At 44.0% G+C, this 23,762-nt stretch overlaps 1 protein-coding gene across 3 annotated transcripts in view; it reads left to right on the forward strand.

Moving 5' to 3' along the window:
• Mms19 (MMS19 homolog, cytosolic iron-sulfur assembly component) overlaps positions 1 to 23,762 on the forward strand; it is a 54,682-nt gene that overhangs the window by 25,159 nt on the left and 5,761 nt on the right. Inside the window, exons 3-19 of one of the 3 annotated variants that reach the window (XM_045141575.1) lie at positions 265 to 365; positions 1,062 to 1,147; positions 1,448 to 1,522; positions 1,983 to 2,052; positions 3,420 to 3,548; positions 3,631 to 3,692; positions 11,570 to 11,656; positions 12,422 to 12,496; positions 13,644 to 13,721; positions 14,425 to 14,563; positions 14,816 to 14,970; positions 15,314 to 15,392; positions 15,666 to 15,791; positions 15,985 to 16,066; positions 16,760 to 16,860; positions 16,968 to 17,117; positions 20,644 to 20,799. In XM_045141575.1, the coding sequence (XP_044997510.1) occupies positions 265 to 365; positions 1,062 to 1,147; positions 1,448 to 1,522; positions 1,983 to 2,052; positions 3,420 to 3,548; positions 3,631 to 3,692; positions 11,570 to 11,656; positions 12,422 to 12,496; positions 13,644 to 13,721; positions 14,425 to 14,563; positions 14,816 to 14,970; positions 15,314 to 15,392; positions 15,666 to 15,791; positions 15,985 to 16,066; positions 16,760 to 16,860; positions 16,968 to 17,117; positions 20,644 to 20,799 (1,751 nt within the window). Of the gene's footprint in view, positions 1 to 264; positions 366 to 1,061; positions 1,148 to 1,447; positions 1,523 to 1,982; positions 2,053 to 3,419; positions 3,549 to 3,630; positions 3,693 to 11,569; positions 11,657 to 12,421; positions 12,497 to 13,643; positions 13,722 to 14,424; positions 14,564 to 14,815; positions 14,971 to 15,313; positions 15,393 to 15,665; positions 15,792 to 15,984; positions 16,067 to 16,759; positions 16,861 to 16,967; positions 17,118 to 20,643; positions 20,800 to 23,762 lie in introns of those variants that run through there. The other 2 variants (XM_045141576.1, XM_045141577.1) reach the window with 2 other exon arrangements.

The raw sequence follows: 23,762 nt of genomic DNA on the forward strand, positions 1-23,762 counted from the left end.
AAACAAACTACAGATGCTGCACCACTTTGTGCATCTGGCTTTACATGGGTACTGGGGAATCAAACTCAGGTTATTAGGCTTTACAGGCCAGCACCTTTACCACTGAGCTCTCTCTCCAGTCCCTTCCTAGGCTGGTTTTTACTTTGAGCAGGGGACAGCTCTGCTTCATTATCTGGAGGTGAGTGTGACTAACTACAAAATATGTAGTCCTTTAAGGGTTTGAACTAATTAATGGGAGGCTCTTTCTATCCTGCTGTCTCCTAGGTCCTCTCTGGAGAATCCAGAACCCCGAACTCGGGCACGAGGGATACAGCTTTTGTCACAGGTGCTCCTTCAGTGCTACTCCTTGCTCCTGGAGAAGGAAGGTACTCACATTATTACTAGTGGCATCTTCCTGAGAAGAAGCTAACCCAAGGCCTTCCATGTCTATTGCAGCTAATTCACAAGGAAAGAAGTTATAACATATCTGTGAACAACTAATTTGTGGTCTTCATTCCTTACTTGTAAATGTGGCAGAGATGATTAAAATTGAGACACAGAACACATAGATTTATAATATAATTTTAGATAATTCTTACAGTGTACCCCAGTGACAAATTTGAGTAGTGGCATCAGAGCTCATGTCCTGTAAGTATATATAATAACCACTGTCTGGCCCTCTACAGAAAAGTTGCAAGCCCCGTGTTGAGTCCCCAACAAAAATTAACAAGGGTACGTAGTGTAGGCAGTGGTGGAGCTCATGAAGCCCTGCCTTCAGTCTCCAGCACCAAAGATTTTTAAAAAGTCAAAAGTTTTAGATCTCAGTTACATGGAAAGGCAATTTGGGGGTGGGGGTTAGTAGGCAGATAAAGAATGGGTTTTACTGCAAATTTATGTGAAAATGGATATGAGTTTTCTAACTCATAGTCAAGACACCATCCAGGTGGGGGAGACATATATTTTGGTGGAGAAAATTTATAGTGAAACCCAAACTGGAACATTCTGAAAGATACAGGGAAGAGCATAGCTTACAGGCTTTCCTCACACCTGCATAAACTAATGGCCAAATCTGGTTTATACAGTGGTACACCTGATCCTGTTCTATGAGAACCGGCTGAAGGACCATCATCTTGTGATCCCATCCGTCCTGCAGGGGTTGAGGGCACTTGTGAGTTTGCCTTTTCATTATATAACTGTGTGCAAGATCCTTTATCCCGTTCTATCCTTGCCCTTTGGGATGAGCCTTCACATGCTGAAGAATAGAGACCCAGATATAGGAGTAAATTAGTGTCATCCAGCTTTACTTCAGTTTTACTCTAGAGAGTAATAATATCATTTGGGAAACCAGAATTCTGCTGAACTGAAGGAATTATGGAGGCATACTCAGAGAATGTTCCTCCCGAATTAGAATGTTGGGGTTCCCACAGCTTACTGTAGGTGTGTGCATGTAGCCTCTGTTCTTCCCCAGAGCATGTGTGGGTCACTGCCTCCAGGGTTGGCTGTCTCTGTGCTTAAAGCCATCTTCCAGGAAGTACATGTACAGGTGAGTAGTAACATTTTGTTATCCTTTCTCTTATAGCCATTGACATAGTAGAAGTAGATGCAAAATAGATTCAAAATCCTGAACACTTAGAAATCTTGAGATTAGCCAGGCATGGTGGTACACACCTTTAATCCCAGCACTCAGGAGGCAGAGGTAGGAGGATTGCTGTGAGTTCGAGGCCACCTTGAGACTACATAGAGAATTCCAGGTCAGCCTGAGCTAAAGTGAGACCCTACCTCGTAAAACCAAAAAAAAAAAAAAAACAGAACATAAGGTTAATTGGAGACAGATTTGGGCTGCGCTGTCAGTGGTATGCTGCTAGGTCATTAGCCATGCCCTTTCTCTTACCCTGATGTAAAGGTAATCATCCACTAGGAGTTTGTGAAGCAGGAAATAGTTGTGTTGTTTGAGGTATTCTTGGCACTTTCTTCACCTGTTTGCTTTCTTCCCCATGCTGAAGTCTCTGCTGCAGGTGGATCGACACACAGTATACAGTATCATCACCAACTTTATGCGATCCCGGGAGGAAGGTGAGAAACGGGCCTCTCAGGCTGGAGAGATGGCTTAGCAGTTAAGACACTCAATTGCAAAGCCTAAGGGCCCAGGTTTGTTTCCCTGGTACCCATATAAGCCAGATGCACAGGGTGGTACATGCATCTGGAGTTCATTTGCAGTGGCTGGAGGCCCAGGTGTGCCCATTCTCTCTACCTGCCTCTCTTGGTCTCTCTCAAATAAATAAATAAAAATATTAAAAAAGAAGGAAAGAGAGGGAGGGGAGAGGGGACTCTGTGGAATCTGAAAAGCAAGTGATTGCTACTGCCCCCCCACCCATTAGTAGGATGCATTTTAGCATGGGGTTTCTGTAGAAGAGCCAGTACTCTGAAAGGAATGATAAAGTGGAGCCTAGGGTCTGTTCTTCATCCCATACAATAAAGATTTTAAATTATTATTGTTACTATTTTGGTGTTTTGAGGCAGCGTCTCACTCTAGCCCAGGTTAACTAGGAACTTACTTTGTAGACTGAGGCTGGGCTTGAACTCATGTCAGTCCTTCTACCTCAGCCTCTTTAGTGCTGGGACTAAAGGCATGTACCACAAAGTACTTCCCTTGTAGTAGAAAAACAAAATAGTGGGCTGGAGAGATGGTTCAGTGGTTAAAGGTGCTTTCTTGCAAAGCCTAATGGCCTGAGTTTTGACTCTCCAGTACCCACATAAAGCCAGATGTACAAAGTGGCACATCTGACTGGAATTTATGTGGAGTGGCAGAAGGCCCTGGTATGCCCATCCTCATTGACTCCCTGTCTGTCTTTTCAAGTTAAATTTTCACTCCAGCCAAGGCTGAACTGGAATTCACTCTGTAGTCTAAGGGTGGCCTTGAACTCACAGCAGTCCTCCTACCTCGGCCTCCCAAAGGCGTGTGCCACCATACCTGGCTGTAAAAATGAAAAACATTTGTCCAGGTGTGGTGGTACACACTTTTAATCCCAGCACTCAAGAGGCAGAGGTAGGAGGATTGCTGTGAGTTCAAGACCACCCTTAGACTACAGAGTGAATTCCAGGTCAGCATTGGCTAGAGTGAGACCCTACCTCAAAAAAATAATAAAAGTAAAAAGGAGCCGGGTGTGGTAGCGCACACCTTTAATCCCAGCCCTCGGGAGGCAGAGGTAGGAGGATCGCCGTGAGTTCAAGGCCACCCTGAGACTACAGAGTTAATTCCAGGTCAGCCAGGACCAGAATGAGACCCTACCTCGAAAAACCAAAAAATAAAAAATAAAAATAAAAGGAAAAAGGAAAACAAAACAGTCTGCTGTACCAGGCAGGCAAGGAAGACAAATGACAGAAGGAGAATGTCAAGGCTTTCTCATAGGACAGCAGTGACCTTGTTCTCTCCTTTCCAGAGCTAAAGGGCCTCGGAGCCGATTTCACATTTGGCTTCATCCAGGTGATGGATGGGGAAAAGGATCCCCGTAATCTTCTGGTGGCTTTCCGCATAGTCCATGAAATCATCTCCAGAGATTATAGCCTGGGTATGTCTTAGCAATGGATTAGCTGGTTGAGGCTTGTCAAGTGAATTATCTAAGTCAGCCTCATTCTTTTCTGTTGTTGCAGGACCCTTTGTGGAAGAATTGTTTGAAGTAACATCCTGTTACTTCCCTATTGACTTTACCCCTGTAAGTAGCATCTTCATTCATTTCTCAACTATTCAGTGAGTACCTGCTCTATGTGGGCCCTGTTGTAGGCTCTGGGACTCCAGATGACCAAAATAGACAGTCTCTGGATTTAAAAAAATTAAGTCTTTATGGATCTATATTTTAGCACACTGGGAAATGAATGCTTTTGACATCTGAGGAAGCAGTCAAATCAGCAAGTGTTTGATAGGGCTTCTTACCAATGTACTGGATTGTAAGCCTTAGTCCCTGTCCTTGAAGGCTGAAACATTGAAGCACATGAGATTAGGTACCAAGATGTGTGGTGCTATAGTTCTGAAAAGTTCATTGTGAGCTGCAGTGAGCAGGAACTGACCTCATAGATAGATAGAATTTGTGGAACATGATTCTGTAGTTGGAGAGGGCATCTCAGGCAAGAGAAATTAATAGAACAAAATGGCCCAGTTGAGCATAATATATATGTACAAGAGGTATTTATTGTGTCCTTGGTGGCCATCCTCCCATTCTACATTTGATTTTCCTTTTCTTGTCATATATCTAGGATCTCATTACTATGTGGAATGTGTGGGTATGTGTACTCGTAAGCCTTAGTAATGTGGAAGAAATGAAAGGAGTTCTTTTGCAGTGTACCAAACTATTTGATAACAACACTTACTGACTTTAAAGTACAACAGCTGTCTTTACTATAGAACATCTCTTACTGGCTTACATCATTTGACATGTTGGACCACATCTCTCCTGATACCTTTTCATAATCATTAACCTTATTTATAACTTAAAAGAACTTTGGGGGCTGGAGAGACGGCTCAATGATTAAGGTGCTTGCTTGTAACACGGAATGACCAGAGTTCAGTTCCCCAGTACCTACATAAAGCCAGATGCACAAAGTGGCACATGTGTCTTGCATTCGTTTGCAGCTGCTAGATGCACCCATTCTTACTCTCTCCCTTCCCTCCCCCCTCAGCTGGGCCATGGTGGTGTACGCACGCCCTTAATCCCAGCACTGAAGAGGCAGAGGTAGAAGGATCTCTTGAGTTTGAGGTCATCCTGAGACTATATAGTGAATTCCAGGTCAGCCTGGACTAGAGTGAGACCCTACCTTGAAAAACCAAAAAGAACTTTACCTTCAAAATCTTGAGAATGTGGTTTAGCTACCAGATTTTTTTGTGTTGTTTTTATTTCATATTTTTTAAATCTATTTTCTTCTTTTTTAAAACTTTGTTTTTCAGGCTGACCTGGAATTTACTATGTAGTCTTAGGGAGCCTTGAACTAATGGCTGTCCTCCCTCAGCCTCCCAAATGCTGGGATTAAAGGTGTACACTACCACACCTGGCAATATTTATTTCTTTATCTGTAAGCAGATAGAGGCAGTAGAGAGAGAATGGAAGGCATGCTAAGGCCTCTTGCCATTGCAAACAAACTCCAGATGTATGTGCCACACTTTGTGCATCTGGTTTTATGTGTGGTTACTGGGGAGTTGAACCCAGGCCATCAGGGTTTGCAAAACAGGTATCTTTTTTTTTTTTAATTTCTATGTATTTATGTATTAGAGACAGAAGGAGAGAGAGAATGGGTATGGCAGGGCCACTAGCCACTGCAAACAAACTCCAGATGCATGTGCCTCATGTGGGACCTAGAGAATCGAACCTGGGTCGTTAGACTTCACAGGCATATGCCTTAACCACTGCTAAGCCATCTCTCCAGCCCCAAAGCAAGTATCTTTAACTGCTGAGCCCATTTTTTTTTGTTGTTGTTGTTGTTGTTTTTGTCTATATGTGTGCATGCACATTGTTGTTGTTCTAGTTTTTCAAGGTAGGGTCTTGTTCTGTAGCCCAGGCTGACCTGGAATTTACTATGTAGTCTCAGGGTGGTCTTGAACTCACAGCAGTCCACCTACCTCTGCCTCTCGAGTGCTGATTTTTTTTTTTGGGGGGGGGGGGTTCAAGGTAGGGTCTCACTCTAGCCCAGGCTGACCTGAAATTCACTATGGAGTCTCAGGGTGGCCTCGAACTCACGGTGATTCTCCTACCTCTGCCTCCCAAGTGCTGGAATTAAAGGCATGTGCCACCACAGGACTGGCTTTGTTTGTTAGGTTTGAAAAGGTAATGCATTCATGTGATTCAAAAGGTACCAAAGGATAAAATATCTCCCCCAACTGAGTGTTTTTTTTTTTTTAATTTTATTTATTTATTTGAGAGTGACAGACACAGAGAGAAAGGCAGATAGAGGGAGAGAGAGAGAATGGGCACGCCAGGGCTTCCAGCCTCTGCAAACGAACTCCAGATGCCTGCGCCCCCTTGCGCATCTGGCTAACGTGGGACCTGGGGAACCGAGCCTCGAACCGGGGTCCTTAGGCTTCACAGGCAAGCGCTTAACCACTAAACCATCTCTCTAGCCCCAACTGAGTGTTTTTACATAGTCAACAAATTTTATTAATTGGGCCTGTATCTTTCAGAACTTTGTCATTGTCTCCCACTCAGTGGTTATGTGTGTGTGCATATTCATGTGTAAATGTATACATCCACATTCCTATACTTTGCTCTTTTATAGAGTGTTCATTCTGTTTGCTTTGAGACAAGGACTTGCTATGTAGCACAGGCTAGTCTTGAACTTACTGTAAAGCCCAGACTGACTTCAAACTCAAGGTTATCCTCCTTCCTCAACCTCCCAAGTGCTGGGATTATAGGCATGCACCACCATATAAGACTAGCTTTTTTCATTCCTTATGGCTGCTTAATATTTCTCTTTGTGGAATTAATTTCACTAGTCCACTATAGGATAATAGTTGTTGCTACTACCAGCAATGCCACAGCTTTTGTACTTAAGGGTATAGCAATAGAAGCCCTACAAATGGAAATGGATATGTGCATTTATAATTTGGAGAAGAGTATTTCATTCATATTTGAGAGGCAATAAAATGAGCATAATTCAACATTTTATACTCCTTTATTGCAAAATCCACTTCCTGTTAGAAATCATCTCTGTTCTCAGATGTTTCTTTTTTCCCAAGAATATTCTAAGCAAAACATATACACACATTGTTGGGAGAGTTTTTTTTTTCCTTTACCTTTTTCTTTATTTTTTTTATTACTATTTTTTGTTGTTTATTTTTATTTATTTATTTGAGAGCGACAGAGAGAGAGAAAGAGGCAGATATATATAGAGAGAGAATGGGCACGCCAGGGCCTCCAGCCACTGCAAACGAACTCCAGATGCGTGTGCCACCTTGTGCATCTGGCTAACGTGGTCCTGGGGAAACGAGTCTCGAACCGGGGTCCTTAAGCTTCACAGGCAAGCACTTAACTGCTAAGCCATCTCTCCAGCCCTTTTTATCACTATTATTATTATTATTTATTACCTTTTTGAGTTTTCAAGGTTAGGCCCTCACTCTAGGCCAGGGTGACCTAGACTTCACTGTGTAGTCTTAGGGTGGCCTCGATCTCACTGCAATCCTCCTTCCTCTGCCTCCCGAGTGCTGGGATCAAAGGCATGCGCCACCACGCCCAGCATAATTTTTTATTTTATTTTTTCGATAGAGAGTGACTGAGAAACAGGCAGTGAGAATGGGCGCACCAGGGCCTTTCAGCCACTGTGAACAAACTCTAGACATGTGCACCCCCTTGTACACATGTGCAACATTGCACACTGGCATCATTTTTGCGTCTTGTGGACCTGGAGATTGAAACAAGCCTTCTTAGGCTTGGCAGGCAAGTGCCTGAACCTCTAAGCTGTCTCTCCAGCCTGGCTTACTTATTTTAATATACACTAGAGACTCTTGCCACTGCAGACAAAATTCAAGAAGCATGCACTGCTTCGTGCAGCTGGCTTTAGGTGGTTCCTGGGAAATAAAACCCAGTTTGTCGGGCTTTGCATGCACATACTTTAACTGCTGAGCCTTCTGTCCAGCTTATCTTCTTTTTTAATATTTTATTTCTTTATTTGTGAGAAAGAGAGAATGGGCACACCAGGACCTCTAGACACTGCAAAAGAACTCCAGAAGCATTTGCCACCTTGTGCATCTAGCTTTACATAGGTACTGGGGAATCGAATCCAGTTCCTTAGGCTTCACAGGCAAGTGCTTTAACCACTAAGTCATCTCCCCAGCCTATCTTCTTTACTTAATTGCTTTTTTAAAATATTTTTTCTTTTTGAGTTTTTATTTATTTGAGAGAGAGAAAGAATGCTGCAAACAAACACCAGGTGCATGTGCCACCTTCTGCATGTGACTCGTGGGTCCTGGGGAATTGGACCCGTATCCTTTGGCTGTGTAGGCAAGCGCCCTAATTGCTAAACCACCACTGCATGCTTGCACACACACTCATGTGAAAGCCAGAGGACAACCTCAGGTACCATTCTTCAGATACCATCCACCCCTTTTTGTTTATTTGTGTTTTTTTGTTTTGTTTTTCAAAATAGGCTCTAGCTCAGGCTGACCTAGAATTCAATATGTAGTCTCAGGCTGGCTTCAAATTCACATCATTCCTCCTACCCCAGCCTCCCAAGTGCTGGGATTAAAGGCGTGCACCACCATACCTGGTGATGTCCTTTCTGATGAGAATCCTCAGATTCCCCTATCTCAGCCTCCCCAGCAGTTGGGATTACAAATGCATGCCACTGTGCCCATCTTATTTTCACGTGAGTTCTGGGAATCGAACTCAAGTCCTCGTGCTTGCACAGCACACGTTTTTCCAACTTATTTTGGTCATTCCTGGAAGGTTACATATATTTCAAAATCAGGGTTTTAAGTTGTAAAAGCTCTGAGCACATGAGATGGTGGGTATTCAGTGTGAGCTTCATTACAGAGCAATTCACGTAAGTAAGTAGTCTGGGAAACCCCCTTACAAAGTATTCTTTCTTGAGCTAACCTAGTTCCTCTAGAAAAAAATTCTCGTACTGCCTGGCAGAAGAGGTCTGACTATAATGGTTATAAGCAGAATGAGCTGAAAATATCAATAGTGGTACCATTTCATTTCCACCTCATCTAGTACAGCATTGAGGCGTCCCATTGCATCACCAAAATCTAAAACCCCTGTCTTGCCCATTCCAGAAAATTAAACTTCCAAATTCTGCTTCCACTAAAGAAGAGTCAAGCCATGGATAGTGTGGTGCATACCTTTAATCCCAGCACTTGGAAGGCAGAGGTAGGAGGATCACCATGAGTTTGAAGCTGCCCTTTTATATAGGTAATTTCAGATCAGCCTGGGCTAGACCCTACCTTGGGGAGGAAAAAAAAAAAAGAGTAGAGTTCAGGTTGCTTCTTTAGTCCCATTCCCAAATCCAAGACACAAGAACCTGCCAGCTCCAAAACCTTTCCAGGGATTGGTAATATGTATGGGTACTTTCGCTCTTCCCCCATTCTACCCAGAATTCTTTTGTTCTGGGTATGTTAAGTCATTTTCTTCTTAACATCTGCTTTAAAGTGTCAAAAAAATTTTGTTGTTGTTGTTGTTTAATATATATTTTATTTATTTGAGAGAGAGAGGAAGAGAATGGGCGTGTCAGGTCTTCCAGCCACTGCAAATGAACTCCAGATGTATGCGCTCCCTTGTGCACCTGGCTTATGTGGGTCCTGGAGAATCAAACCAGGATCCTTTGGCTTTGCAGGCAAACACCTTAATCGCTAAGCCATCTATCTCTCCAGCCCTGTTTTTGTTTTTCAAGGTAGGGTCTCACTAGTCCAGGCTGACCTGGAATTCATTATGTAGTCTCAGGGTGGCCTCAAACTTCTGGCATTGCTCCAACCTCTGCCTTCCAGGTGCTGGGATTAAGACATGCACCACCACACCTGGCTTATTGTTGGTTTTTCTGTTTGTTCGTTTTTGTTTTTTTGAGGTAGGGTCTCACTATAGCCCAGGCTGACCTGGAATTTCTATATATTCTAAGGCTGGCCTCACAGTGATCCCCCTACCTCTGCTTCCCAAATGCTGAGATTAAAGGTGTGTGACACCACGCCTGGCTAAAATTTTCTTAATAATAATCTTAGCTTGTTCTTTTCAAGATTTGTCCTTCAAAAAGAAATTGTGGCTGGGCATGATAGCACACACCTTTAATCCCAGGGGATTTAAGGAGGCAGGGAGGCACAGATAGGAAGATTGCTGTGAATTCAAGGCTTCCCTGAGACTACATAGTAAATTCCAGGTCAGCCTGGGTTAGAGTGAAATCCTACCTCAAAAAAAAGAAATTCCGGGCTGGAGAGATAGTTTAGTGCTTAAGACACTTGCCTGCATAGTCAGAGGACCCAGGTTTGACTTCCCAGTACCCATGTAAGTCAGATGAACAAGGTGGCATGTACATCTAGAGTTCATTTGCAGTGGCTAGAGGTCCTGACATGCCCATTCTCTCTTTATCTCTCTGCCTCTTTCTGTGTCTCTATAATAAATAAATAGATGCTTTTTTCAAAAGAAATTCCCTTACTGTGTTTTTGATGTATTCTGCAAAGGAGAAATGAAAAATCTGATTTATGTTTTCAGTCAATCATCTTTACACATAATCATCAATACTTTTATGTTGTCAGAGTTACAGCTTTTTATATGAAAATAATAGAAATGGCCATCAGAGAAATTACTTAAATTGTGGCTCAACCACATGATAAAATAGTATTAGCCACTAAAACTCATGTTCTAAAACAATAATATCATTTTAAAATGTTCTTAATATACTAAATGAAAAAAATAGATTGCATACTATGTGTATAAGCCAATTTTATTTATTAATTTTGCATATGTAGTGTAGGCAAGAGTATGTGCAGATGTACATGTCCCGTGCATGCATGCATGTGTGTTGGCCAAAGGAGAATGCCAGGTGTCCTCTATCATTCTTCTATGATATTTCCTTGTAATGAGTTGCTAACTGAACCTGACTGTAGGATTGCAGTCAGATTGGCTGACTTGTAAAGCCCCAGCAATTCTCCTGTCTCTGTCCTTCTCAGACATTCATATTCATACTCAGCTTTTTAAAAAAAATATGGTTTTATGTATTTTTATTTGCAAGCAGAGAGAGAGAGATAGGAGACAGACAGACAGACAGAGAATGGGCATGCCAGAGCCTCTAGCCACTGCAAAAGAACTACAGATGTATGCACCAGTTTATGCATGTGAACACTGGGGAATCGAACCTGGGTTGTTACCCTTTGTAGGCAAGTACCTTAACTGCTTAACTGCCCATGCCCAGCTTTTTTATATTGAGGCTAGGGTGCTCAGATCCTTGTGGTTGTATAGCAAGTGCTCTTACCCACTGAGCCATCTTCCCAGCCCCCAATCACATTAAAAAATATTTATTTTATTTTAGTTATTAGAGGAAACAGAGAATGGGCATGCCAGGGCCTTCAGCCACTACAAACAAACCCAGATGCATGTGCCACCTTGTTCATCTGGCTTATGTGGGTACTGGGGAATTGAACCTGGGTCCTTAGACTTTGCAGGCAAGTGCCTTAACCATTGGGCCATCTCTCTAGCCTCAAAGATTCTTATTTCTAAGTGGAAAAATGATAGCTCAGATACAGACTGTGATCAGGTTAGTTGTGGTGGCTTATGCCAGTAATCTTAACACTTAACAGGTTAGCTGAATTCAAGGTCTGCCTGGGATACATAAGGGACTGTCTCAAAATAAAATTTCAGATTTTTAAAAATGCCTAGGACTGGGTATGTGACTATATCACAGGATGTTTTCCACCAGGTCTTCAGTTCAATACTAGCCCTGCCCAAAAAAAAAAAAAAAAAAAAAAAAAATCTAAACGACAAAAATTCCCAAGAGCAATTGTCCCTTGCTAGGGCCTCCTGGTGCACTGTTATATCACATACTTTGCAGGTTTGCCAGGTTCAGACCTGGGTCCGCAGGTGCTCTATAAAGTTGCATAACCTAAGGTTGTCCTCCTTTCTAGCCACCAAATGACCCTTACGGAGTCCAGAGAGAAGACCTCATCCTGAGTCTCCGAGCTGTGCTGGCTTCTACACCACGATTTGCCGAGGTGGGGCTGGTTACAGTACAGTTTCTACTCTGAAAAACTCCTAAGAAAACAGTAAAAGCATGAGGAGAAAGAATGCTCTAGAATGTATTTTAGGGTATGACATCCTATGAGACAGTTGACAAGTATCTTCAGACTTTCAGTATAGAAAACTTGATTGTCAAGCCAGGCGTGGTGGTGCACGCCTTTAATCCTAGCACTCAGGAGGCAGAGGTAGGAAGATCGCCATGAGTTCGAGGCCACCCTGAGACTATATAATAATTGCCATGTCAGCCTGGGCCAGATCAAGATCCTACCTTGAAAAACCGAAAAAAAGAAAGGAAAAAAAAAAAGAAAATGTCATTGTCTGATCACCTAAAATACTAATTCTAGCTGCAGACGGTGCTCTTTTGAAATCTCTAGCTTTGTTACCTTACCCCACAGGTAGACAGGAAGGTTGTTGTTGCAGCCAGGCTGCAGGGGGGCGGGGGAGGCTCCATGATGGCATGAGCAGAGTGGACATCATCTCCTGGCCAACATCAGGTGGATAACAAAAGGAGAGTGTGCCAAAGATTGGGAAGACAAAGGTGGCTATAATACCCATAATTCCATTCCCAACACTATACTGCCTCCAGGAGGCTTTTCCCAAATTGCCATAGGCTGAGGACCTAGCATTCAGAACACCTAAGTTTATGGGGAACACTTGAATCAAACCACCACAGTTAGCTTGGAGTCACAACTCGACCATGGTTGACCTTGGTGAGGCTTAAGTTCTTCCTTTTTGCATAGTTCCTACTGCCCCTGCTGATTGAGAAAGTAGATTCTGAGATCCTGAGTGCCAAACTGGATTCTCTGCAGACCCTGGTGAGTAATATTTCTCTTTGTAGGTTCTAGCTGCCTTTACACAGTTAGGGTTACTAAAAGATACAGTTTCTTGGACAGCCAGAAGACTGTTCATAGACTGCAGGGTCTAAAATTTGGACCTGTGTGTTGATGTAAAGCCACAGCTACATGCATATTGTCTGTAACTCCCTTTCTTTTGATGTTTGGGTATACATGTCATAGCATATGTGGAGGTCAGGGGACAAACTCAAGAATGGCTGTCCTCCCCTTCCGCCAAGGTAGGGTTTTGCTCTAGCCCAGGCTGACCTGGAATTTGCTGTGTAGTCTCAAGTGAGCCTTGAACTCACAGTGATCCTCCTGTTTCGGCCTCCTGAGTGCTGCAATGCAGGTGTTTTGAGCCGGTTTCTGTTGTTTTTCTACTGGGAATGCCAGTCTAGCTGTCCCTTGAGCTTTAGGATCCTCTAGGCTCTTTCTGTAGCTGTAGGCAAGTTGAGATTAGAGATACATGCCCCACTTTGGGTCTGGTTTTACGTGGGTACTGGGGATCGAACTTTTGGGTATCAGGCTTACGGAAGCAAGCACCTTCACCATGACACCATCTTGTAGCCCCTGCTTTTTTTTGATTTTTGAGACAGGGTCTCTTTTAGTCTCATCTGGCCTTGAACTCATTATCCTTCTGCGTTTATTTCCCAAGTGCTACCACACCAGACCTTTTTTTATTTTAATTGAGAGCAACAGGCAGAGAGAAAGAGGGAGGGAGGTAAAGAGAATGGGCCTTCAGCCACTACAAACAAACTCCAGATGCATGTGCCACCTTGTACATCTTGCTTACGTGGGTCCTGGAGAATCGAGCCTCAAACCAGGGTCCTTAGGCTACACAGGCAAGGGCTTAACTACTAAGCCATCTCTCCATTCCCCCCTTTTTTTGAGGGGTTCTAGGAATTAAACCCCAGAGTGTTATGTTAAGCAAGTTCTCTTCCTCTGAGCTACACCCCCAGCCTTTGTGCTGCTGCTTCATAAGTCAAGGTGAGCTCTGGCTAGGACTATTGCCACATTCTGCTGGTTTTTCTCTTGAGAGTATGCTTCATTTAGGTGCCATCATGTTGACGTGCCTGCAAGTTACAGGCACCTTTAATAGAGGTAGCTTACGTCTTGGTTCTCTTGGCAGAATGCTTGCTGTGCTGTGTATGGACAGAAAGAATTGAAGGATTTCCTCCCCAGCCTTTGGGCTTCTATCCGCAGAGAGGTAAGTATTGTTTAAACTCACTACTGTTACCTGACACTTGTCAGCAATAATGTACCCTGTCCTCTTCCCTAATGTCCCCAGGATCAATGTTTTGTGCATGGTTTTTTAATAGGCAAGCAAAGGGACATCTAGTTGTATGACGAGGGAGAGAGTTCCTGTATGAGAACTACCTACTGGACAAGAGTACTTGATCACTTTGTACAGTGCCTACTTTCTGTACCCATGGAAGGTTCTTTTATCACCATCTGAATGTAGGGGAGGGAAAGAGACTTACAGTCAATAGCCACTGCTCAGAGTTAATGTCCGTCTTGTCATACTGGTTTCTTGGAGGGAAGGGATAGTCTGGTTTTGTAGCCCTTGCTAACCTGGAATTCACTGTGTAGACCAGGCTAGCCTCAGGCTTAGGGAGATCTTCCTCCTGCCTCCTGGGTGCTGGGATTATAGGCTAGGGACACTATGCGTGACTTCAGAGTTGGTGGCTTTATTCTTATAATGGCATTTGTAGTGGAACAAAAGACTGGATGAGCATAAGCCAAGGGTGAAGACACTTAGTTGGGGCCTTAATTGCCATTGCTGTGCCCAAGAGGTTCTTAGACACACACACACTCTCTTCCTCCCCCTCCCCAAGGAAATAGGCAATGGGTGGGTGAGGCCTCATCTGGTGCAAGCTCACCTCAGTAGCCATGGGATCCCTCCCTGACAGGTGTTCCAGACTGCAAGTGAGCGGGTGGAGGCAGAGGGCCTGGCAGCCCTCCACTCCCTGACTGCGTGTTTGTCTCGCTCTGTGCTGAGGGCTGATGCCGAGGACCTCCTTGACTCCTTCCTTAGCAACATTCTACAGGGTAATGGGATCATGGCAGCCAGCAAGGGGAGTGAACACCATAGAGATTACATTCCTCAAGGGCCAGCGACCCTTCATGGGCAGTCCCCACATGATCAGGGATTTGGGGCTGCTGCCCTTCTTTGAATTGAAGACAGTTTGAATGGTAATGTCAAGCAAACCATTCCAGGTTTCCATTTCCAACCTTTATGGATATAGGGGAATCAGGTAATATGTGGACTACTTCCCAGGTCTGTGATTGCTGCCTCTCTAGACTGCAGGCACCATCTGTGTGAGCCGGACATGAAACTGGTGTGGCCTAGCGCCAAGCTGTTGCAGGCAGCTGCAGGTGCATCTGCCCGGGCCTGTGACCACATCACCAGCAACGTCCTTCCCTTACTGCTGGAACAGTTCCACAAGCACAGTCAGGTAAGGAGTCAAAGGTGGGACCTGAGTGCCACAATCCCTTTCTCAGAGAGAAACTGAAGCTTGAATTTAGGCCCAGATTGACTTGGGTTTTCTCTATTATCTGCTGCTCATTCCGTTTACCCTTTGATGGATTCAGTCTTAGGTAAAAGGATAAGTAAGTTCCAATGTATCAAAATTGAAAAAGTTTAAAAGCTGCATGTGATAGCTCATGCTTATAATCCCTGAGCCAGCCTGGACTACACAGTGAGTTCCAGTTCATCCTGAGCTAAAGTGAGACCCTGCCTCAAAAATAAATAAATAAATAAAATTCTTTGACTAAAGTTCCCCTTGAAATATATTACAGAGCAGCCAACGGCGGACAATCCTGGAAATGCTCCTGGGTTTCTTGAAGCTGCAGCAGAAGTGGAGCTATGAAGACAAAGGTGAGGTCAGCTTCTAGTTGAGCTGCCCTAGAGCTGTATAAGCCCTATAGCCCGGGGAGCAGAGCAGAGTGCTAGAGAAGTCCTGGAGAGCGGTCCTGTTGTTTCAGGGATATAGCACTGTGAGTGAATGAATGTGTCATGTTTGTTTCCCCGATGTCCTTCCTGGACATCAGGAGTTTGAGCTCTTAGTAATCTTCCCCAAGTCTGCAGCACTGCTGAGTCAGAGGTAAGGGTCTAAGGGCTGTCTTCTAACCTGACCTCTGTCTCCCCCAGATGAAGGACCTCTGAGTGGCTTCAAGGACCAGCTGTGTTCAGTAATCTTTATGGCACTAGCAGACCCCAGCACCCAGCTTCAGCTTGTTGGCATTCGGACACTCACAGTCTTGGGTTCCCAGCCAGGTATATCTTAAAGGAAAGTTTAGAGAGAAGGCTATCAATCCCTTCTTTGTGATTCTCTGTCTTGAGTACAAAGCAGTCAGTTTCCCTGTTCTTACTGTAACACTGCATGACTGGGGATTTCTCATAGGAGTTTTGGGGAGGGTTGTGGCTCCCATGAAAGAAAGATGAGATTTATGTTCCCTTTTAACCACAGATCTTCTATCTTCTGGGGACTTGGAGCTGGCAGTGGGTCACTTGCACAGACTGAGCTTCCTGGAGGAGGATTCCCAGAGTTGGTGAGAATCTAAAGCAGTGAGATAGAGAAAGTTGTTCCCTGCCTCTGCATCAAAGCAACAGATGCAGTAAGAGCCAGCTCTGTGCTTCTGACCCTTGCTTCTCCTTAGGAAATGTGGGCTGGGTATTTGGCTCTGGCTACTAACCAGTTAGATATGGGACTGCACTTTTCTGGGGGGCATTTATTAGACTTGTCCCAGGCTAGGGGGATGGCTCAGTTGATAAAGCCCTTGCCAGCCATACCACCCTTGAGTACCTGAGTTCGAATCCCCAGGCCCCACATGAAAAGCAGAAGCTATGGCAAGCTTCTATGATCATAGCTGTGCCTATGGTGAGAAGGGAGGCAGAGACAAGAACTTCTCAGAAGCTCAAAAATAGAATGGTGGAAAACAGAATGCCTGCCTCAAAAATATGTAGAAGACAAGAGCTGATCTGAAAGTTGTCCTCTGACCTCCACTCTTACAAATGAACATGCATACATATATATATACACAGAAAGAAAAATAAAAGGAAGGAAGGAAGGAAGGAAAGGAGAAAAGTCCTGCTCAACTCTGGAACTGATGTAGACTCTTAAGTCTTGCTCTTTAGCAAGATGGCCTTGTGAACCCATACTCCTGGATCTGCCTGACAGTAGGCCTTGGTGAGAGGACAGTGGGCCATGGCTTAGCTAATCCTCACCTGTTCTGTCTCTCCAGCAGGGTGGCAGCACTGGAGGCATCAGGAGCCCTGGCCACTCTCTATCCTGAAGCCTTCAGCAATCACCTACTACCCAGGCTTGCTAAGGAGCTGCGTAGAGGTATGTATGGCTAATCCTCTGTAGCCCATCCTTTGACAGCAAGGCTTTGGAAGGAGAGGCCTTCATGCCAACACATACTGAAAACTTGTCTCCCTGGTTGCTTTCAGGGGACTCGGATGTGACTAGAGAAGGTGGGCCCACCAAATGCTCCAGGCATCTCTATTGTCTGCAGGCTTTATCAGCGGTCTCCACACATCCCAGCATTGTCAAGGAGACACTGCCTCTGCTGCTGCAGCATCTTGGGCAGGCAAACAAAGGTAACGATTAAGGTGCTGGGAGCGGGGAGGTAGGCTGCAACCAGGAGCAGAGTTGATACCTCTGAAGCAGGGTTCTAATTGTAGTTGTGCTTATGAGTGACACAATAAACATTTTAAAAAATGATTTTTGATAATTGTATATATGGTAGTAGTGATAGTTGTAATATTGTAAGTGTGGCATTTCAATGCATACACACTATGTAGTAGCCATTAGATGAGAGTAATGGATTATCTGTCACCTCCCATATTTACTATGTGTGTGTGAGGAACTTTCAGAAATCTTCTCTACTAACTGTTATGAAATAATTGTTAGCCATAGTTACTCCACTGTGCTATTGAATATTAAAAGCTGTTCCTCCTGTGCAGTTGTACCCCTGTATTTAGTCCACCCTGTCTCTTCCCTTCCCAGGCTTTGGTAACCACTGTTTGAAATAGGTAGTATTCACTTTTTGTGGACATGGTGAACTTCAAAACGAACCAATACCTGGGCCTTAGTCCAACTCAGTCTCTGAGAAGAGCAGTAGTAGTTGTGAACTGACTGGGAGGTTTTTCCTTTTGGCTCAGGTGTAAGAAGCTAAAGCATAGTGTCCAAAGTGTGATCTGCCGACTAGAGGCCTGGTCATCACTCAGCTCATTAGAAGTGCAAAATCTCAAGCCCTTGTTGATCAGAATCTGCCTATGAACAAGACCCCTGGGGAATTCATAGGTATCTTCCAGTTTGCTGTTGCTGCTGGGAACCTATGCATGGTCACCTGGATCCTCACTGACCTAAGCTCTTTGCTTTGAACTGATTGGCCCTCAGAGGTAGAACCAGGGTTATGGTGTGTTGTAGTCATCTCTGCATTGCTGGCAGAAAACACCCTACCAAGAGTAGTTAATGGGAAGAGAAAGGGTTTATTTTGGCTTCCAGACTCAAGGGGAAGCTCAATGATGGTAGGGGAAATGATGACACGAGCTTAAAGTAGACATCACCTCCTAGCCAACATCAAATGGACAATAGCAGCAGGAGAGAGTGCCAAACACTGCCAAGAGGAAGCTGGCTATAACACTCATAAGCCTGCCCCCAATAATACATTACCTCCAGAAGGCTTGAGTTCCCATAAGTTTATGGGAACACCAGAATCAAACCACCACACATGTTTGACCCAGCAGCTATTGAGTAATGAGAGAATGCTAAACTTAGAAAACTGACTGGTTCTCATTCCTGACTCTCTACTTCCTTTGTCCTTAGAAAAAGAACAATAATAATTTCATTTAGCATCCATATCCTTATCTTTAAATAGGAAAAGTGATACTTCTTGACTTGTTAGGAAAATCCAGGAAACAATATAAGTAAAATTTCTGTTGCAGAATAGATCGCAACTCTAAAGTTTGAATAAAAGGGGGTGGGGAACTAAGAAAATAAAGTGACTATTTTTTTGTTTTGTTTTTCAAGGTAGGGTCACACTATACCTCGAAAAACAACAACAAAATATATATGTGTGTGTGTGTGTGTGTATGTAATGAGTGCACCAGAGCCTCTTGCCCACTGCAAATGAACTCCAGATGCATGTGCCACTTTGTGCATCTGGCTTTACATGAGTACAGGGACATCGAACATGGGCTGATAGATTTGGTAAGCCAATGCCTGCAACCACTCAGCCATCTTTGCAGCCTTTTTTTTTTTTTTTTTTTTTTTTTTTTTTTTGAGGCAGGATTTCATATAATCCAGGCTGACCTCAACTAACTATGTAGTCCAGGCTACCTCATCCTTTTGAGTGCTGTGTTTGGTTTCTAGCTTTTTCTTTTCTTGTGTGGTGGGGAGAGGGGTGGGTTTCAAGGTAGAGTCTCACTCTAGCCCAGGCTGACCTGGAATTCACTGTGTAGTTTCAGGGTGGCTTCAAACTCACAGTGATCCTCCTACCTCTGCCTCCCAAATGCTGAGATTAAAAGCATGCACCACCACACCTTTTAAGGGAGAATGGGCACACCACGCCTTTTGCGCCTGCAAACTAATTCTAGATGCATGAACTACTTTATACATGAGGCTTTATGTGAGTACTAGAGGATTGAACCCTGGCCATCAGACTTTTCAGTCAAGCACCTTAAGCACTGAGTCACCTCCTCAGCCCTGTTTTTGAAGTCTGTGTGTATCTTGTGTGTGTCAGTATGTGAAAGCTATGTTGGTCCTTGATGTCCACCTTGAGACTGGGTCTCTTGTTTGCCACTGCATGTACCAGGATAGCTGGCCTGTGAGCTTCCAGGGATTCTCCTGTCCTCTCATCTCACCATAAGAGTTCTGGGCTTACAGGCACTCATGTCTGCATTTATGTGGGTTCTGAGCATCTGGACTCAATTCCTTATGCTTGCCCTGCAAGCACTTTACCTATTCATTGAGCCAGCCCTCTCCCCAGCATTTTTTTGGAGGGCGGGGTTTGAGGTAGGGTCTCACTCTGGCCCAGGCTGACCTGGAATTAACTATGTAGTCTCAGGGTGGCCTCAAACTCACGGCAATCCTCCTACCTCTGCCTCCCAAGTGCTGGGATTAAAGGCGTGCGCCACCACGCCCGGCTTTGTCCCCAGCACTTTTATTCTAGTGACTTTTCAGTTAATTACATGAAGGAGTTACACTAGTCCAAGTTAAAAGCAGACCCTAAATGGTTACATTATAAAAGCTGTGAGTTTTTAAACTTGGAACAATGGTTAGAAAGGAATTTCTACTCATTGCAAGGAAATCCTTGCTTTAGCTTTAGAAAGCCACAAGCACTTAAAACCCATGAACCTTCAGCTAATATTCCTTATTGGGTCAGTCTCTATTTGGATCTATCATATATATGTTCTTATGCTGGTCACCCTGTAGTATTTCCATATTCTGAATGCTCAGTTACAGTACCTTTGCAGGCAAATGCCTTAAGTTTCTTTGGAATGTTATCAGCAATCACTTGGATAGTAATCAGGCTCTTCTGCAGTGTCTCTGTTTGAATCCTTCTATGGATGGAATCCTCCATGCTGGCAGGAAGCAGTTTGTCACCCTTACCTGCATCAGCAGAGGGATCAGAAGAGAGGAGGTTCTGTAGGGCAGACATACAATACAGTTCCTTGTCCTCGCTAGAAATGGCTTGTGGAAGGCTGTTGCAGAAAGCAGGCAGGGGGACGGAGAATCAGAAAGCAAGGAGGCTCCAAAGGGAGGCAACTGAGTCCTCAGGGAGGGTTCACTGATTAGGACCCTTTGTATCTATTTTAACATGAGTTCTAGGGATTGAACTAAGGTCTAATTCTGACTTGTTTGGGGGTGGGGGACTGGTATTTGTTTTGTTATTGTTTTTTCAAGGTAGGGTCTCACTCTAGCCCAGAGTGACCTGGATCTCACTATAGTCTCAGGCTGGCCTCAATCTCACAGCAGTCCTCCTATCTCTGCCTCCTGAGTGTTGGAATTAAAGGCATGTGCTACCAAGGCCTGCTCTTGACATGTTTTTTATTAAGACCTTATTAAAGAAATGCTTTTGAGAAAGCTTATAGAGAACACTGATTTTGTCTCTCTACCCAGAAAATATGACTACAGCGTCCAGTGAAGTTATTGCCATCTGTCAGAGTCTCCAGCAGATAGCAGAAAAATGCCAGCAGAACCCTGAGAGCTGCTGGTATTTCCACCAGACAGCTGTACCCTACCTGCTTGCCTTGGCTGTACAGGCTTCCATGCCAGGTAACTCTCCATCTCCATCTTCTTGGAATTCTTACACTAGCACCGGGAAGTGCTGCCACCTTCTGGGTATTGTTAGTACTGCATTTTGAACCATAAGGTTTATTTTGAATTTTTGTCTCCAAGTGAAATTTCACTTGGAGACATAGGGTGCCAATGTAGCCAGTGGTAGTAACCAGAATCCACTGGTATCAGCACTAATCAAAGGAATAAACACCTTATTGGCCTTTAGTTAATGTCAGACTCTTAGAATTGGGGTTTGGAAATGAGCCAGCCTAGTTGGTTTTCATCCTCAACTTGCTAACTTAGAAGATACTCAACTTTTCTGAGTGCAGCTCACTCACCTATAAAATCCTGAATAAAAGCTGGGCATGGTGGCGCACGCCTTTAATCCCAGCACTTGGGAGGCAGAGGTAGGGAGGATCGCCAAGAGTTCGAGGACACCCTGAGAATACATGGTGAATTCCAGGTCAGCCTGAGCTAGAGTGAGACCCTACCTTAGAAGACCAAAAAAAAAATGCTGAATAAAGCATCCTATTGATATAACATGGTCTATGATAAAGATGAAAAAGATAACATGTGGCACCTACTAGCTCTCAGTGTATGATAGTGCTATAAATAAAGTCCCATAAAGATAAAACCATGTTGCTAGGTATGGTGGTACATGACTGTAATCCCAGCACTTGGGAGGCAGAAGTAGGAGGGTGACTGTGAGTTCAGGGCCACCCAGTGACTACATAGTGAATTCCCAGTCAGGCTGGACTAGGGTGAGACCCTACCTTGAGAAAACAGAACAAAACAAACAAAAAAAGATAAAGCCATGTTGTTTTAAGTTTTCAGTTATTTATTTGCAAGCAGAGAGAAAGAGAATGGGTGCAGCAAGGCCTCCAGCCACTGCAAATGATCTTCAGATGCATGTGCCACTTTGTGCATCTGGCTTTACATGTTACTTGGAAATCCAGCCTAGGTAGTTAGGTTTTGTAGGCAAGCACTTTTAACTGCTGAGCCATCTCTCCAACCCTATTTAAAAATGTACGGCCCATGGGCTGGAGAATTGGCTTAGCAGTTAAGCGCTTGCCTGTGAAGCCTAAGGACCCCAGTTCGAGGCTCGATTCCCCAGGACTCATGTTAGCCAGATGCACAAGGGGGCGCACTCATCTGGAGTTCGTTTGCAGAGGCTGGAAGCCCTGGCGCGCCCATTCTCTCTTTTGCTCTCTACCTCTTTCTCTCTCTCTGTCGCTCTCAAATAAATAAATAAAAATAAACAAAAAAAATAAAGGTGTGTGCCACCAGGCCTGGCCAATTAAAAAAAAAAAAAAAAAAGTAAGGCCCAAATTTTCCTTTTTTTTTTTTTTCTTTTTTTTGGTTGTTGTTTTTTGAGGTAGGGTCTCACTCTAGTCTAGGCTGACCTGGATTTCACTGTATAGTCTCAGGGTGGCCTAAAGCTCACGGCGATCCTCCTACCTCTGCCTCCAGAGTGCTGGGATTAAAAGGTACACCACCACACCCGGCTAAGGTCCAATATTTTTTTTTTATGTAAAAATCAATAAACTTTTATTTAAGTGATTTCCCATGTGTTTCGTTCATGGTCCATTGTGGTCAGCTTAGTTCTGCTGAAGCTTAGTCCTTGTAAGAACTGATCCAGTAGAGCAATTGGACATATCACAATTTTCTGAGCCTCTCTGAATGACAAAGTTTCTGAGGTTGCTGACATCTAATTCATTGAAGCAATTTGCTTTAGGATCCAGTGTAGGATAACTGATCTGTCTGCTTCGTAATTGCTGGTACCCTAAGCAATCACATCCAAGAAAACTACAATTCTTTGGGATGTATCAATTCTAAAATTTTAACCTCATGTTCAAGGTAAAAAGCCTTATTATTCAATTTTTTTTTGTTTATTTCTATTAATTTATTTGAGAGCAACAGAGAGGAGGAGGGCGAGAGGGGAGGGAATAGGCGTACCAGGGCTTCCAGCCACTGCAAACGAACTCCAGACACGTGCGCCCCCTTGTGCATCTGGCTAACGTGGGTCCTGGGGAATCGAGCCTCGAACCAGGGTTCTTAGGCTTCACAAGCAAGCGCTTAACCACTAAACCATCTCTCTAGCCCTAAAAGCCTTATTGATACCATCATTTTGAAATGTTTGTACCATATTCCTTATATGTATCAAAACTCACACTTAACAATGAACGCTTGTTGAAAAAGAGGATCCAACATTTCTATTTTTCTTAAGAATGTCCATACTTCCATACCAATCTGGGCATGGTGGCACACGCCTTTAATCCCAGCACTCGGGAGGCCAAGGTAGAAAGATCGCTGTGAGTTTGAGGCCACCCTGAGATTACATAGTGAATTCCAGGTCAGCCTGGGCCAGAGCGACACCCTTCCTTGAAAAAAAAAAGAAAGAAAGAAAGTCCATACTAGTAGTTAGCTTCGTTTGTCATTGGTAAGTGTCTAAGCACAACCCAGTGTTCTAAGGAACTCGGTGACCCTAGTTTAGACCAGCACTATTTATGGTGCCTTGTGGGTTCTGAAAACTTCAGCACTTCTAGAGGACTTTAAGAAGTATTGGTTCTTGTGAGATATAGTGACATACTTCTATATTCCCAGAATTTGAGAGATGGAGGCAGGAGGATCAGTAGTTAAAAAGTCAGCCTTGGGCTGGAGAGATGGCTTAGTACTTAAGGTGTTTGCCTGCAAAGCCAGAGGACCTTGGTTCGATTCCCTAGTATCCACATAAGCCAGATGCACAAGGTGGTGAATGCATCTGGAGTTCGTTTGCTGTGGCTGGAGGTCCTGGAGCACCTATGCTTTCTCTCTCAAATAACAAAATAAATATAAAATATTAAAAAGTCACCCTTGGCTACATAATGAGTTCAAGGCCAGCCTGGGCCACATAAGATCCTGACTCAAACAAAATTACTATTGCTTGAGCTGGGCATGGTGGTGCATGCCTTTAATCCCAG

This window comes from Jaculus jaculus, chromosome 1 (assembly GCF_020740685.1).
Source record: "Jaculus jaculus isolate mJacJac1 chromosome 1, mJacJac1.mat.Y.cur, whole genome shotgun sequence".
In the NCBI taxonomy this organism is placed as follows: Eukaryota; Metazoa; Chordata; class Mammalia; order Rodentia; family Dipodidae; genus Jaculus; species Jaculus jaculus.